Source organism: Loxodonta africana, chromosome X, assembly GCF_030014295.1.
Source record: "Loxodonta africana isolate mLoxAfr1 chromosome X, mLoxAfr1.hap2, whole genome shotgun sequence".
NCBI classification, from domain to species: Eukaryota; Metazoa; Chordata; class Mammalia; order Proboscidea; family Elephantidae; genus Loxodonta; species Loxodonta africana.
Genome location: NC_087369.1, coordinates 128,599,437 through 128,616,669, shown reverse-complemented (window position 1 = coordinate 128,616,669; position 17,233 = coordinate 128,599,437). Strand labels below are relative to the sequence as shown.

General features: G+C 39.6%; 1 protein-coding gene across 1 annotated transcript in view; it reads right to left on the bottom strand.

The window, feature by feature from the left end:
- Nucleotides 1–3,598: 3,598 nt before the first annotated feature.
- Nucleotides 3,599–17,233, bottom strand: part of MID2 (midline 2) — a 110,489-nt gene continuing 96,854 nt past the window's right edge. The window contains exons 8-10 of the mRNA XM_023553917.2: nucleotides 10,517–10,678; nucleotides 8,852–9,059; nucleotides 3,599–8,282 (exon numbers count right to left, since the gene is read on the bottom strand). Coding sequence (XP_023409685.2) covers nucleotides 7,880–8,282; nucleotides 8,852–9,059; nucleotides 10,517–10,678 — 773 coding nt within the window. The 3' untranslated portion in view covers nucleotides 3,599–7,879. The remainder of the gene's footprint in view (nucleotides 8,283–8,851; nucleotides 9,060–10,516; nucleotides 10,679–17,233) is intronic.

The window sequence follows — 17,233 nt, the reverse complement described above, 5'->3', positions numbered from 1 at the left end:
CACTAAGGCAGTTGAGCTGGATAAAAATATATGTAGATTGTAATGGTTTTTTCCTGCCACTGTACATCAAAGTGAAAATTGGCCCAAATTTCATCTTCTGGGACTTTCAATATGACTGGAGGAGTAACAGATCCTCTTTTCATTGTTTCTGTGCACAAGGCCAGCCCTACTGAGAGAGCCTGCATCTGTATTCTGTTATTTGAAAGAGTCCTGTTGGTCCAAAATACATCCCCTACAGCCCTGCCATGGCATTGCTGGCTGACTCTCCCAAGCCTGAAAATCTGAAGCTTGCCCTACCCCCCTTGCCACTCCCCAGTTAGACAACAAGGGCATTGTCTTTAAAAGGTCTTTGTTAACATTTTCTTGTTTTCTGAGAAGGAAGGAAGAGGTAGATTGAGGGGTTGGGAGGGGTATGAATTTTGCCCACACTCCTCCATTAGCACATTATTGATAGCTAATTTGTTAATTCTTCTGATTGTTTCCTTTGAAGGAGACTGGCCTTAAGGAACAATGGCTCGTTATGAAGAAGCAGTTGTGGGGATGCTGGGCCAGGGCAGGCCACCTCATACTTGAGCAGGATTATAAAGGATGGTGAGGAGTTCATCTAAGACAAACCTCACAATGTACAAGATGACCTGGTTGTCATGCTGCTTAAACCACGATCCAAACTCATGTGTGCTGTGTATATTTACAACAGCAACAGCAAAATACAGGCAGCCCTCTGTATGAGTGGGTTTCGTATCGATGGATTCAACCAACTGCCGTAGAATATACTGGGGGGGAGGGTGTGGAGGTCTCTCCGCTTTGTGATAAAGTGCTTGCAAAGACTGAGAAAGCATTAAGTGTTAAATGTAAGCAGTAACAACTATTGACATTGTATTAGGTATTATAAGTAATCTAGAGATTATTTAAAGTATCAGGAAGATGTGCATAAGTTACATACAAATACTATGCCATTTTATATAAGGGACTTGAGCATCCTACGATTTTGAATACTGTGGGGGTCCTGAAACCAATCCCCTTCTCCATACCAAGGGATGACTATAAATAAAATTTAGAGAGGAAAAAAAAATAATCTGTTGCCATCAAGTCTATTCTGACTCAAAGAACCCTATAGGGCAGAGTAGAGCTGCCCCATAGGATTTCCAAAGCTGAAACCTTTACAGAAGCAGACTGCCACATCTTTCTCCTGAGGAGCAGCTGGTAGGTTCAAACCTCTGACCTGTTAGCAGCCGAGTGCTTCACCACTGCGCCACTGGGGCTCCTCTCATTCTGCTTATCAGGTCCTAATTCTATTCAACTAGAATTTACTGAGTGTTATTGATTGAATTATGTTTCCCCAAAATATGTGTTGTAAATCATAACCTCTATGCCTGTGGTTATAATCTCATTTGGGAATAGATTGTCTTTGTCATGTTAATGAGGCAGGATTAGTGTAGGGTGTATCTTGAGTCGATCTCTCTTGAGATATAAAAGAGATTAAACAGACGAGCAGAGGAGAGATGGGGTAAGATAGATACAAAGATACATAGAGATTCCATGGAACCAGGAAGCAGAAGCTGAAGAGACAAGGACCTTCCTAAAGAGCTGAAAGAGAATGCCTTCCCCTAAAGCCGGTACTCTCAATTTGGACTTTAGCCTCCTAAACTGTGAGAAAATAAATTTCTCTTTGTTAAAGCCACTCAGTTGTAGTATCTCTGTTATAGCAGCACTAGATGACTAAGACACTGAGCATCTACAAGTCTCCATGCTGAGCCTGGTAATAGCTTCCACTTTTACCCCTGGGTCTCTAGAAAAGACTTCCTTTTCAGCTATCATTAGTACCTCACTGAGTTCGTGGATCTAAAACTATTTGGGAAGAATTGGCAAATTGGGTACCCTACTGGATTATAATCTCCTGGTGGCATAGTGGTTAAGCATTTTCACTGCTAACTAAAAGGTGGGCAGTTTGAATCTACCAGCCACCCCTTGAAAACCCTATGGGGCAGTTCTACTCTGTCCTAGAGGGCCACTTTGAGTAAATTTTGGAGCCAGTGGAAACCCTGGTGGCGTAGTGGTTAAGTGCTATGCCTGCTAACCAAAGGGTCGGCAGTTTGAATCCGCCAGGCACTCCTTGGAAACTCTATGGGGGAGTTCTACTCCGTCCTATAGGGTCGCTATGAGTCGGAATCGACTAGACAGCACTGGGTTTGGCTTTTTTTGGTTTTAGTGATGCAGTGATTAAGAGCTCAGCTGCTATCCAAAAGGTTGGCAGTTTGAATCTACCAGCCACTCCTTGGAAACCCTATGGGGCAGTTCAACTCGACGGCAACAGGTTTGGTTTTTTTTTTGCTAGGTTGTCTACATTAGGAATACTTTAACTGTAGCCCCACATAAATAAGAGTACTCGGAACATAATGAGTGATCAATAAATGCTTAATGAATGACCAGGCCAGAACAGTAACAATTATAATTTGTATATGTACCCAAAAATTATAGGCAGATCACATTGATCTCCCCCTCCTAGAAATTCACGGGGGGGGGGGGGAGGCGTCATTCTCATTAGCTATCATGCTATATACATTTCAAAATCTGTGTAATAACCTACTTGGCCCCTGTTACCCCTAACCTTTGTTAGTGAGACCAGCTCTCACTTATCAATAGGCTTACCTTCCCCGGAAACTCTGGGACCAATCCTATTCCTAGGTAAGGGAACATAAAAAAAAAACCTATGCCTGCTCTACCCTGACACATCAAAGAGAGCTGGCTACCCAAGTATCACATCCAAAACAAACATGTAAAATCTTAATTGTGAGTAATAGCCTCTATATTCATTTGCCCACGCTATTCTCCAATTAGTCTACTAACCCTTTGCCGTTGAGTTGATTGCAACTCATAGTGACCCTAAAGGACAGAGTAAAACTGCCCCATAGGGTTTCCAAGTAGTGGCTAGTGGATTTAAACTTCCAACCTTTCGGTTAGCAGCCAAGTTCTCAACCACTGCACCACCAGGGCTCCATTAGTCCACTATACCCCTTGTATTCCAAGTTCTTGTCTCCTTTACGTCTTAATTCCTTTGGCTTTGTGCTATATAGGTCCTATAGGCCCTTGGTCTGACAAGCTGTTTCAAGTCACTTCTCTAGGTATCACCGTTGACCTGCCCTTCTTCACTTCATTCTCTTTAGTTTCAGCACAACCACAAAGAACTCTGATTAAGTTATGTCCAACTCCAGCCCTGAGGAATGTCCTAACCTTCCAAGATCCTCTTACAGGCCAGGTATTTAACAAGTCAGCTTACTTGCTTCCAGTCCTACCCCGACCTTAACCAATGGGTTCCAACAGTGGAATTTTATTTGTTCTTATTCCCGATGCTTTAAATTGAACATGTTATGTTTCCTTGGGTCTTGTAAGTCTTCATGACTGAATCTCAATTTCCAGACATCCTGGACAGTCTCCACCCAGGTTTTTACCTATTAGGTGATGAATTCCCCCGTCACTTACCCAATTCAAGTAACTCATGGCTGTCTTCCTTTTAATCCTCCCCCAATTACAATCCAGTGAGAGACAATCAAGAACTCATGAATACATATATATTTATTTAATTCATAATATAGCATTTTGAATGGTCTGGGATATTTTAGAGAGGGGTGAGACTGTGTAATCCGCATATACTCAGATTTCTGTCACTAGGAGAAACCAAAACTCCCAGTACAAACAAGGGGTAAAGCATTTGGTAAAAAATAATCCAACAATAGTCAAATAAATAGTCCAGCCAATAACAATACAGCATATGTCTGAAGTTGGCAGGCCAACTTCAGTTTTACCTGATCTGATGGCAGCCAATCTGGACAACCTGTAATACCATGGCCAAATACAGCCCAGTGGCTCAGAGGCTGTAAGTTGGCTTCAGGAGCTAGAAATAAGTGTGGGAGTGGTTCTTATATATTCTTATATACATGCCTCACATTCACCCATTCCTTGGAGGAAAAGATATCAAATATTTGAGCTTATCAAAAAATCCATCCATGGATAGATCCAGCCAGGTGTGTATATATATATATACACACACACACACACACCATGAAATTTTAAAAAATTCACCTAATGTGTTTTAGCTGAAAAGAAAATATAACTGATTTTGCTGCAATCTGAATTTCACTGCATCCAAAATTGCACGATGGAATTACATGACAAAAACACATCCAGATGCAGTAACTCTTACAAGTAGTCAGGACCCCAATGTGGCATTAAAATTTCTTTCATATTCTCAAAACAAGTTTAATTATTTTTATTATTTTTGTGCTTTCTTCAGTAAGACAATATAAAAAGGTGAAAATAAATTGCAGATGAAAAGAATGCTTTGCTAGAAGAAAGGTTGTAGGGTAGTGGATTGAGTAGAGCAATAACGAAAAATATTTATCAAGTCATATTCCCTGAAGATGTTAAATACAGGCCCTATTCCCTTTGTTTAACTGGGTTTAGCAAGAAGTAGTCAATGACTACTCCTAAGGTCCTTGGCATTACTAGGATTCTTTGAAAGTCTTATATTTACTGAAGTATATATCTAGGACTCACCACACCCCTACTGAGTACTTTGCCCCCATGTTGTATCTTGGAATGCACTTTTCATTATTTGGCTCAGAAGCCGGGACTTGAGTCAAACTTGTTTATCCCAAATCCTGTTTAATTTCCCACTTTAATAGGCTTTGCTCTGAATGGGGGCTATAACCAAAACTTAAATCCACCTTCAAAGACAAAATTTGAAAAGATTGAAAAGAATGGTGCCACATGCTCCAAAGACAATTCCCCAAGATAATTTCCAAAGGGCTTTTGAGGGAGGCAATGGTCATTTATATGTATGAGCCCTGGTGTATCTGTGAAATAGTCTTAATGCAGGCCAAATGAAGGGGTAACCGAGCTTTTCTGCCCAGGAAATAACAAAGACCAGCATGGACATCAGAGTACAAGAGGAAGCCTTGATCATTCATTCATTCAATAAACATTAGCCAGGAAACTACTCTGTTACAGACATTATGCCAGGTGTTAAAAATACAACAATAACAATGAAACACGCAATCTTTGCCGTCAAAGAATTAACAGTCCAATAGAGAAAATAATTAATATACATTAAACTTTTGTGTGCTTCAGAATCACTTGGGGAGCTTGTTAAAAATGTAAATTCCTACTCTAAATTAAATAAGGCCAGGGAAGGGGGTAGGCATCTGTTGTTCTAGCAAACACCAAAGCTGATTCTAATGTAGGTGGTCTAAGGACCACACTTTGGAAAATGCTGCTATACAATACAGTTACTACCAGAGATGAGGGGATGCTCAGGGTGCCACATAAACCAGTCTAGGGAGTCAGGAGTTAACCTGGTTGAGAGGGGTGGGGGTAGGAAATGGTAGTCCAAAAGGGTGGGGAAATTGGAGCTTTGCCCCAGGGCACTAAAGTCTAAAGGGTACAAAACATGGGTGTGGAAGGTCTAAGGGCAAGGGAAAAGAAATTGGACTAGGGTGTGGGTGCTCTGTGCTTCCAGCATTTTCATAATCTTCCTTTATTTTAAAGACAAGTCCTACTGTTTACCCTGGGCATCAAAAAATTTAAAAATATCTTTGATCCAGGCCCAGAAAACAACTATATAAATAGTTGAAAGGGAAAGTAGCAAAAGATGAAGCTGGGAAAGCAAGCAGGATCTCGAAAAGCCAGACACTAGGGAGTTGATACCTTCTACTTATGGAAGGCGGTGAATGATTTTATGAAAGGGAAAAGCATCATTTGTTGTGTTTAAGAATTTTTATATAGGCCCTAGGGGAGAAACCAGGGTAACTTAGAAACGAAGGACACACAATTTTTAAAGCACCACTACACTGTATTGGGGCTGGGGGGAGAAGGGATTAATATGTATTGCACACTTACCAAGTGCCAGGTGCTGTGCTAGGCAGTTTAAATATGCAGTCTTTTTAAATTTTTGCAACCACCTTGTGAGGTAGGTATTATTTTACAGAAGAGGAAACTGAGGCTCGGAGAAGTGAAGTGACTTGCCCTACGCCACACCACTAGTAAATGGTGGAGGAACTGAGATTATTTCAGTCCAAAGGCAACGAGCTTTCCATCACAGTACACTACTTACCATCATGCTGAATCTTACTGAGGTTGTTAACTTCCTGATTAACAGTAAGTACACATGGTCTTTGAAACCCAAAACCTTGCCTTGTCACTAGATATGTAAGTCCGATCTAGCCTTCTATATCTACCTCATTCTTGCTTTCTGTTTGAGAAATAAACATTGTTAATAATAGCTGTTATTTGGGGGATTTACATTTACTTTTTCTCTTCTACAGAATAGTACTATGTGCACTCCCACAGAAGTAGTACGGTACTTGGCATGTTGTAGTTTGTTGAATGAATTAATAAATGAATGTTCGCCCACCTGGTGGAAATGCAGAAGGGAGAAGCGCCAATCTGGGGAGTTGTTACAGCTACCACTTTGTAACAGCAGTAATATTTTCACAGTTCCCAAAGAGTAGACTCTATGAAGCAGATTTAGCTCCTGGAAAGGAGAAGGCTCTGGTTCTCAGACATCCTCAGTCCCTGAAACGGAACTGGCAAAAGCCCACACCATAAAGCTCAATTCACTTCAACTATGCTGGTGAGGACTGGGATGAAATTTACCTCTGCATTTGTCACGCAGGTTTGGCTAAGCCAATGAATAGTGTAAACAAGATTGCAAGAGGAATGATTATCTAATCTACTTAAGAAAACACAAATTGTTTGCAGGCATTCTCAAGCACTTCAGAAGTGTTTTATCAGTAAATATACGCACATTTATATGCAAATAGTTGTTGCATATATAGTGCTCCATTCTTACTGATTAATTAAAGCAGGTTCCTAAAGAAACTCCATTATGTAAACTTTTTTAAACCTAATTCTAGTAACTGTATATATTCAAGAGTCATAAAACAGTTTTTCTTTAAAATATTCTGTAACAGAATTTTCAGCAATTCAGACTGACCTTCTCCATTGAGTAGCATCATCAGTGAAGTTTTGCTACAAACACTTCTACCTGAATCAATTTTCTAATAATAGCATCTCTTGTGCAATCTTGCCCCCCAAATCACTTCTAATCCTACCTAGAGCTCTTCCCATTACCTACGTCATGATTGTTTGTGTATGTGTTTGGGACAGGAGGGAAGAAGGGATGGATGAAGGGAAATGAGAGATGTTGACTGATTTTGTTGTTCTCTTTAGGGGACAAAAATGGATGGTTTATTTTCCCTTTCAGTACGTTTCTCACTCAAATGAGCAAATTAAAATGTTTATTATGTATATATAATATATATAATGAATATATCATATATTATTTATTCACTATATATTATGTATACACATACATGTTTTCATTATAATAAACCCTCGATTGTAGGTTTTTATCAAAAGCTATGTATAAACATGTTATAATTTGACATTGTTCAAAATTCTACTTGGCCAAATTGGCCAGGACTAAAAAGCCTGACCTCCCTCCCACCTACCCCCAGCTGGCTAGCCCTTTGCTCAGAACCCCTTCCTATGTTTTTTACCTAGAATTACCCTAATTCCTTCCAATATCATTTATACTCCTAAATCACTGGGAATTTTTAATTCTCCAATGACAAGAGAGGCAGTCCCTAAACTTCTCCAGTGGCTTGAAACCAGACTATGCAGATAATTTATTCTGAGAAACTCAATACATTAATTCAGATACAAGCTTTAATGCACAAAAATTAAATCTATAATATCTAGTTATTTTGGATGCTTCAAACAAACTTTATTTTGTATCGCATATATTGAACACTAACTGAGGTTTGGGAGGGAAAAAGACTGCTAGACTGGAGAGCCAGTGAGTTACATGCTCTCTTGAAACTTAATGGCAAGCTTTCATCCCAGAAACGTAAGGGGATTCTTGAGGCCTGCAGTTACATTCCTGCCGCTCAGGGTAATCAATAAAATCTGGGGCAGGCAAGCCAGACAGAATCATTAGGGATTTGTTCCAGATTGTGAATGTTGGACAAACTGGAAGAATGAAGGTCACATCAAAAGTATGGAGATGAAGAGAATTAGCTGGGTCATAGAAGGACAGCATGTTGTTGTCATAATCCAGGAGGACACCCAGACGCTTCAATTGCGGGGGCACATCCACAAGCATCTCCTTGTTGTTATGTCTCACCACAAAGTTACTATTGCAGCGAGAGAAGACCCATGAAGAGGAATTTTTTCCAATCCATTCATTCTTTGGAGCTGATTTGTAGGCAATACCAATAGCATACCTGAGACAGTGCAAAAAAGATAGAAATAAACATTAACGAATGATCCAAGTTCTGCCAGACCCCATACAGAATATACAAAACATAGAATACATGTTTCTCCCTTAAATAGTTTACATCTAGGTGCATAATGTCGATATCATCACTGGAGCTTTTAAAAGTTTGCAATTAAAGTGATGCAGTGATTCCCAACTCCTAGCCCAGTATATTTTCCATCATATTATAAAGAAGCTGTTAAATTTTTGCAGGAGGGTTTTTTAAAATTTTTATTGTGCTTTAAATGAAACTTTACAAATCAAGTCAGTCTCTCATACAAAAATTTATATACACCTTGCTATATACTCCTAATTGCTCTTCCCCTAATGAGACAGCCCACTCCCTTCCCTCCACTCTCTCTTTTTGTGTCCATTCCACCAGCTTGTAACCCCCCTACCCTCTCATCTCCACCCAGGAGGGTTTTTCTATCACGTACCTTTTAACCTTGACTTACAGTTATTATGCTTGTGCTATAGAATTGAATCTCTCAGGAACCTAACAACAGGGGAGGGAAGAGAAAAGTAGGATACACTCACCATGTTGAGGAGCCCATGACCACCTCCCAATAGTGGCAGCCACTGTCAATGAATATATTTCCTGCTGCCCCATAGCACCCGGTGCCACTAAACCTCTCTGGAGTATGGCTCTTCTTCAGAGAGCTTTCATCCCTTTCCATCTGCAATCCATCATTAGAGATCTTCAACTTCTTGTGAGTCATTTTCGGGTCCAGTTTAAAGGGTTGGCCTGAAAAAAGTAGAAAAAAGAAAGAGCACAATGAAATATTTAAGAATTTTATCTTTGTCCTCCAGGACCATCACTACCAGGGGAATCTTGGTATAATGGTCATTCTTGGGCCAGTGCAAGTTGGCTACTGTTTAGGAAGCAGGGCAGAAACCCCAGTTTTCAATAAAATAAGAACAGAGGTCAAACTCCTGACCTACAGATTTGGGGACAAAAGACTATAGGAATCTCCAGCCTGGCATCTGACCCGCAGACTTTTGACTTGCCAGCCCTCGACAATCGTGTAACCTAATTCCTTAAAATCAGTCAATCTCTCTCTCTACACACGCACACACACCTTACTGGTTCTGTTTCTCTAGAGAACCCTGACTGAGACAGGTGTTACAATATTTGAGGTAAGACAAAGTAAGGGGAATTGGTGAACAATTGCTGCTTGGTGACAGAACAAAAAAGCTGAGAAGCTGAGCAACAGACAAGTTTTGCCCTGTTACATCATTAATGATCAGAGAAAACTTTTGTGTAGGATCATTCACAGCAGAGAATTCCTTATAACCATATGACAAAAGCTTTTTATTGGGGGTCAACTGCTAGGTATGGAAATAGCTTTACGCTACAAAATGCTTCTGTTACAGACACTGTTGGCTAACACAACACCCATTCCCAACCTTTTCTCTTCTTACCTGCTTTCGGGACAGAGGCTAGAAAAGCTAAATACTCAATCTCCGAGCCTCTTTTGCCACTGTTGTTAGTTGCTGTCAGTTGATTCCAACTCAAGGCAACCCTTTGTGGGCAGAGCAGAACTGCTCCACAGGGTTTTCAAGGCTGTGACCTTCCCCAAGCTATTATAGCTACTTTATGTATGTCTGTGTTCACTAATCTCCCAGGGGCAACAACAAACCCACTGCCCAAAGCACAAACGACAACAGTAAAGCTGCTCTACCCAGTGCCACTGCTCTTTTGCATGGTTGTAGGTACCTGTTCAGGTTAAGTGTACTCCCCTGGCATGGAGGGGAAACTGATCTTTTTATTTTTTATTGTACTTTAGATGAAGGTTTACAGAACAAACTAGCTTCTCATTAAACAATTAGTACACATATTGTTTTGTGACATTGGTTACCAATCCCACGACATGTCAACACTCTCCCCTTCTTGACCTCAGGTTCCTTATTACCAGCTTTCCTGTCTCCTCCTGCCTTCTAGTCCTTGCTCCTGGGCTGGTGTGCCCTTTAGTCTTGTTTTATGAGCCTGTCTAATCTTTGGCTAAAGAGTGAATCTCAGGAATTACTTCATTACTGAGCTAAAAGGGTGTCCAGGGGCCATACTCTTGGGGTTTCTCCAGTCTTTGTCAGACCAGTAATTCTGGTCTTTTTTTTGTGTGTGTGAGTTAGAATTTTGTTCTATATTTTTCTCCAGCTCAGTCCGGGACCCAGATCTTTCTTTTTAGAATTGTCACGACATACTATTTGTTTTTAGTCGCATAGGTTCACTGTTCCGGCTGCCTGCTTGGTTTATGGCTTTAACAACGAAGATGTAGCGTGTCCCACTCTGGAGTCCATGTACTGTGTAATGGTTCTGTTTAATGTTGGGCACGATCATCCAACTATCCACTGAATTATATAGACCTGTAAAGTGGGAAAAGATAAGGACATTAACCAGCAGGTACTAGAGATGGGATGAATAGCACACTGAAAATTCATCATAAGCCCCAAAACAAATGTGAATTTAATTTGTTTTCTTTTGAGTCCTAGAAGACAAAATGAGATCAACCTTCCCTGTTTTTTTTTTGTTGTTGTTGTTGTTCTATGAAGCTAAGGCTTATGCCAGGCTCCTCACTTCTGGCAACTGAATGCAACCACTAGCAAAAGTTAGATTACTTCGCCTGGGGGGAGATGAGAGGGTAGAGGAGGTTAGAAGCTGGAGAAATGGACACGAAAAGAGTGTGGAGGGAGGGAGTGGGCTGTCTCATTAGGGGGAGAGTAATTGGGAGTATGTAGCAAGGTGTATATAAGTTTTTATGTGAGAGGCTGACTTGATTTGTAAACTTTCACTTAAAGCACAATAAAAATTATTTTTAAAAAGTTAGATTATTTTAATTTTCTGCCAAACATCAGAGGAATGACCTATACTAATCACAGAATCATCACTTTTATGGAGTCTTTGGTCTGTTCCCCAAATGTCTAATCCTCTCAGAGCTGAGTTTGGCCTTCTATGGATGGAACAGCCTTATGCACAGAAACATAAAATCTCAGCACTGAAAGGACATCTAAAGCTCATATTTCCCTCATTTTACAAGTGAGAAGCTAAGATCGAGAGAAGAAATGTGACTTGCCCAAGACCACAGATAGCTGGAGATGGTGCTAAAAATATAACCCTAATATCTTTAATCTTAGTTCAGTGTTCTGTCCACTGCACCACAATTCATGGGAGTGAACAACAATGTTCCTTTGTCTCTCCAATGTAGTGAGGCTTTCAGGGCTTATGATTCAACTCTCCCATCCCATCCTCACCCTTACGTCCAAAACTATGTAGGTTCCAAGATAGAATAGGGAAGCCAAAGAGATGACATGATAACCAAAGCAAGATGTCATCTCCTCACTGACACTACTCATTTTTACCCCTTCCTGGTTCTGATCCCCATCTTTATTTGGGGCTGGGTGGTCATCCTGGAATACATTGTTGTCTGGAAGTTTTTTCCCTTCCAAGAAAGGAGAAGGATCAGAGATCTGGGTTTCTGCCTTTGAAAGTCTTTAGACCATAAACATTGACTTATATAGTGAAAAATGCACATAATTAAAAACATGTATTTGACTAATTTTCAGTAAAAGAGGGAAAAGCGTTCTAGTTTGTGAGTTATCCAGGCTTCTTCTCTCTTCCGTTAACTGTTTTTCAGTCAGTTTACTGCTTTTTAACCACAATTCTACTAGAGGATGGAAAGGAAAGGGCAGGGAAAATGATTAGTCAATTTAGTCACCTTTACGCTGCTCTAGTAAAAAGGTGAGGCTGAACACTGAAAATAACAAGCCATGAATGTTTTGCAAGAGAACAGATTAAGGGGATTTTATATTAATTTGTGGGGGAGAGAGAAAAAGTCTAAATTAAAAACTAGGAAAAAAAGCATAATGGAGGACAGACAGATATGCTATAGACAGAAGAGGAATTGGCGAAGATGCCTAGTGAGGCTTATGAACAGAAAAGGGCCAGAAACAATGCTTAAGGCTTTGGCAGCCTACGTACCGATGCATAATATGGATGACAAACTGCACATAAAGTTTTATTACAAAGAAGAAAATGATCTTCCATATACACTTCCAAATATACAAAAATCAAAACAAAATTTCACAATGGAGTACTATGCAGCTGCAAAAAATAAAGATCTCTATGAACTGATATGGAGTGATTTCCAAAATATGTTGTTAATCGAAAAAGGCAAATAGCAAAAGAGCATGTAGTATTCTACCCTCTATGTAAGAAAGAAAGGCCAACAAGAACACATACATATATTTGTATGTACAAAACAACAACAATGATAAACCAGAAAATAATGATGTTGGTTACCTACAAGAGGTGGGGATGAGGGAACATGGTGAAAATGATATGAAAGGGAATAGCACTTCTCTGAGTATACCTTTTTGCATAGTTTTGCCTCTTGGAAACACATTGTTTTTCTACAAATTAAAAAAATTTTTTTTTTAATTTAAAAAATCAACAAGGATGGGCATGGAGGCAGAGTTTAAACTGAAGGTAAGCTGAAACAAAGGAACCCAACTGCATTTCAGGTGAATAACTTAACCACACCAAAGAGGTGGAAGTGGGAAGAGAACTGAAAACAAATCCTGAACTATTGCTAATAGGTTTGTTTTTGTAATGGTATGGGAAAAGCAGTTTTGAAACTATTTTAGACATATTACGGGATTGAGAAAATGAATACATGTGTTGATATTGTTGGGAACCAGAGTTCTCCAAAAAATAATTAAAAAAACAAACCCATTGCCCTTGAGTTTTCCGACTCATAGCAACCCTATAGGGCAGAGTAGAACTGTCCCATAGTGTTTCCGAGGAGCCCCTGGTGGATTTGAACTGCTAACCTTTTGGTTAGCAGCTGTAGCTCTTAACCACTATGCCACCAGGGTTTCCATTGTGGTATAAGGAACATGTAAATATGGAATGGGGGAAAGCAAGAAAGAACCTATGGGATGGATTGGATTGGAAGTATTGGAGTGAACTCATGATTTCTGGAGCCCTGGTGGCACGGTGGTTAAGAGCTACAGTGAGCTAAATATGTATATATGTACATGTAAGTACATATCTGTATATTATGTGTCTATGCATACGTATACATATGTGAATGCATGTGTGTCTATCACCCAGAGTTTTGTCTCTAATCTCTTCTCCCATGAAAAAGAAATCAGAGCTGCCTTGAAAAAATGTCTGATTTCAAGGCTGGGGCAGAATAAGGTCAAGATAAGCCCAGAACATTTTGTTATTCCCAGAAAGTAAGGAAGTGCTCAAAAATATTATGGAGCAATATCAAAAGGTCACAGGACTCCTTTAAAAAGTCATCTACATGTGACCAAATGGTCAACAATAACTTGAAAACAAAAGACACTGTTAAGGGGGCAGGGAAACTAGATCAATGGAAACGCAACAACCAGAACAGAAATATTGAGAATGTTCACCCATTGTGAACAATGTAAGCAATGTCACTGAACACTGTGTGTAGAAATTGTTGAATAGGAACTTAAACTGCTGTGTAAACCTTCACTGAAAACACAATAAAATATTATTTTTAAAAAAGGAGGGGGGCACAGGGGTCAGCTTGAAACGTTCCCACTGGCCAAACTTGGATGATTTTGAGTACCAAAATAAACAAAGCACTAAAGAATTGGAAACCACTGAAAAAGGGGGAATTCTCAAGTCCATACTGGAAAAAAGTAGATAAATAAATAAGCAAATGGGGAAGAAGGGAGGGCTCTTGCTTACTGCCAACTCCTGATGTTGGACAGAATGCCCAGTTGGAAAATCGTTATTTTGCAACAATCATAATGAAGACTGGAGCAGGAAAGAATTATCAATTGATGTTAAAATAGGGGTGGGAGTGAGAAGGGTTTGATGAGAGATAGGATATTTTCATGGCCCTAAAGTATCACCCCATAGAATGCTTATTAGTTGCAGAGGAAAATACAGTAACTACACAGTGAAGAAATCGGACAGTACCTTGAGCTGGTGATCAAAATTAGCATCACCAATGACAGTCAAATTGATATCATGATGCCCTAAGAAGGACACGACATCACTTATGTAGTATTGCAACCAAGGCTACATATGGAAACATCAAACAAATCCAAAATGAGGGATAATATAATAACGAAATAAGAGGGAACTTTAAAAAATGCCGTTGTCACCAAAGTCAAAGAAAGGCTGGGAAAATGTTCCACATTAAAGGAATACTTGTTCTTAGACTATAAAGGACATTATTGAGTCCTTTGTATGCTATAATGAACATTTCTGGGCCAACTGTCAAAATTGGAATACCAATGTATGAATGGTAGATTAGAAAAAAGTATTGCATCGATGTCAAATTTCCCAAAGTTGATAACTAAACTGTTGTTTATGTAAGAAAATTTCCTTATTCTTTGGAAAGATGCATCAACGTATTTAGGGATTAAGGCCATGACGCATGCAATTTACTCTCAAATGAGTCAGAAAAAATATATATGTATATATAAAGAGAATGCTAATAAGTGATAAAGGAAATGGGACAAAATATTAACAATAGTTGAATATGGGTAAAGATATCTGGACATTCTTTGTGTTAGTCTTGCAACTTTTCTGTAATTTTGAAAATATTTCTAAGTTTTTAAAAGGGGGGATGTAAGTTTTTTTTTTTTTAGTATATACGACCCTCTGCGTATCACTGAGACTTGCTGAGATAGGATTGATGGTTAAATTACGGTAATGGAAGTATACATCTTGTTAAAAGGGGAAAGACCACAAAATGTGAATCCATGAACCTGAGTGTAAATGTGTGGTGGAGAGCATTTACATGAGAATAAAAAAGAGGGGAAATAAAAGTTATATCTTTGTGGCAGTATTATTACAGGCTGCCCTGCCAGACAGAGGTTATGGCCAATGCTTTCGTAATGCAAATTGCAAAACTGAAACAGTGGCAAAACAATACAGCAATCGAGAAGATATCTGCTGGAATTCTCATTCAGCTAACAGCACCATCTGAGGTATTGCTGGCTTGTGATCATTTAAAATCTTAGAAGGGGTGCGGAGAAAGTTGGGAAAAAAAAAAACCAGTAAGGCAACCACTTCTCCAGACTTAATTCTAACCCACAAGGAAGAAATTTCTGGTAAAGGAAATGTGGTAAAACCTCAATGCGAAGTAGCTCTCAGGGTTTAGTCAACTGCAGGCAGATCAGACCAGCAGGCAGGACATAGGCCTTGAACCTTCATTTTTATTCATAGTAAAACAGTTTCATCTTATCTTCCCATTGTCATACAAAACTGCGCTCCAGGGCTCTGCCCTTGTTCCTGTCCTTTCCAACTTTTCTATCAATGATTAGAGGAAGACATAGAAGACAGGCTGGGAGTGAAAGCAAATGCATTGGAAGGCAGAAGCTGGATTCAAATGGATTTTGGCAGACTGGAATGAGGAGTCAAAGCTAACCAGACAAAATATAAGAGGGATAAATTCATGCTGTCGTATTTCAGTTTAGGCACTCAGTTTTTTAAGTCCAGGATTTGGAAGACCCAGGGATTTCAATTGCCCTGGTGGTGCAATGGTTAAACACTCAGCTGCTAACTGCCTATCCAGCGGATTCTCAGGAGAAAAGACCTGGTGATCTGCTCCCATAAAGATTACAGGAAAACTCTATGAGGAAGTTCTACTCTGTGACATGGGATCACTATGAGTCAGGATCGACTTGCCAGCACACAACAACAATCTGTTCTGTGGCTGCCAAAAAAGGGTGTGAGAGGACACCAGGTAATGTACAAGAGAAATCATCAAGCTATCCTCTGTGCTGGTCGGACCATTTCTGGAGTACTATATTCACTTTTTTTTGACAGCACATTTTATGAAGCACTTTGACAAACAAATATGTGTCCATATAAGGGATACCAGAATGGTAAAGGGTCTGAAAACATGTAATATGAAGAGTAATTGAAGGAACTGATGATGCTTAGCCTGGAAAAGAGAAAAGCTACCTAAAATTATCTGAAGAACTGTCTTGTGGATGATGGGTTAGGTTCCTTAGTGTGGCACAAAAGGTCAGAACCAGGACTAACTGGCAGCTGTGGTTTAATTCAAGGAGTGCTGAGCTTGAAGTCTTATAGGCTTGGGTTCAAATCTTGACTCCATCATTTTGTAGTTCTGTGACCTTGGACAACTCACTTAACTTGAGCCTCAGCATCTTCATCTATAAAACAGAATCAATATCAACTCTTTCATAAGGCTAAATAAGAACTCATGAGGGGACTAAATGTGATACTATATGTGGGAGACTTTTAAAGGCAAAGCACCAAGCATATGTAAGGAAAATATGGTAACTACACAGTGAAGAAATCAGACAGTATCTTGAACAGGTGATCAAAATTAGCATCAACAATGCGAGTCAAATTGATATCGTGATGCCATTATTATTTATTTACAAAGGGGAAGATTTAGGCTTCTTATAAGGAAACGCTGACAATTATTTATAGCTGCAGAACAATAGAATGAGGTATTTTGCTAGAAGTAAGCTCTCCATCACTGGAAATGTTCTGGCAGAGATTGAGTTGATCATTTACTGGGTTTCTGGTAGAAGGCATGAAGATTAGATTATATGACTTATAAGGTCTCTTCCAATACTAAGATGTTATGATTCTATTGCTGTGAAGAATTAGACTTTAAGCTTTTCTTTACAAAGGATTATATATGCTTGAAAACAAAGGTGACAACCTTTAGCTCTTTGTCACTTCTTGAACTTGTACTCAACTCCCAGGAGATGACTGCTTACTCCATATCAGGAAGGCGAAGCACAGTTGCCAGCTCTAAGACTTTTCAGAGCGCGACAGACAAGTGCAAAAAGGAATGTTGGTGAGGCCTTAGAGTTTGTGACTTCACAACCTGAAGTAACAATCAGGAACACAGCTACATGGGCCAAGTGGCTTAGGTTGGAGCTGCACGAGGC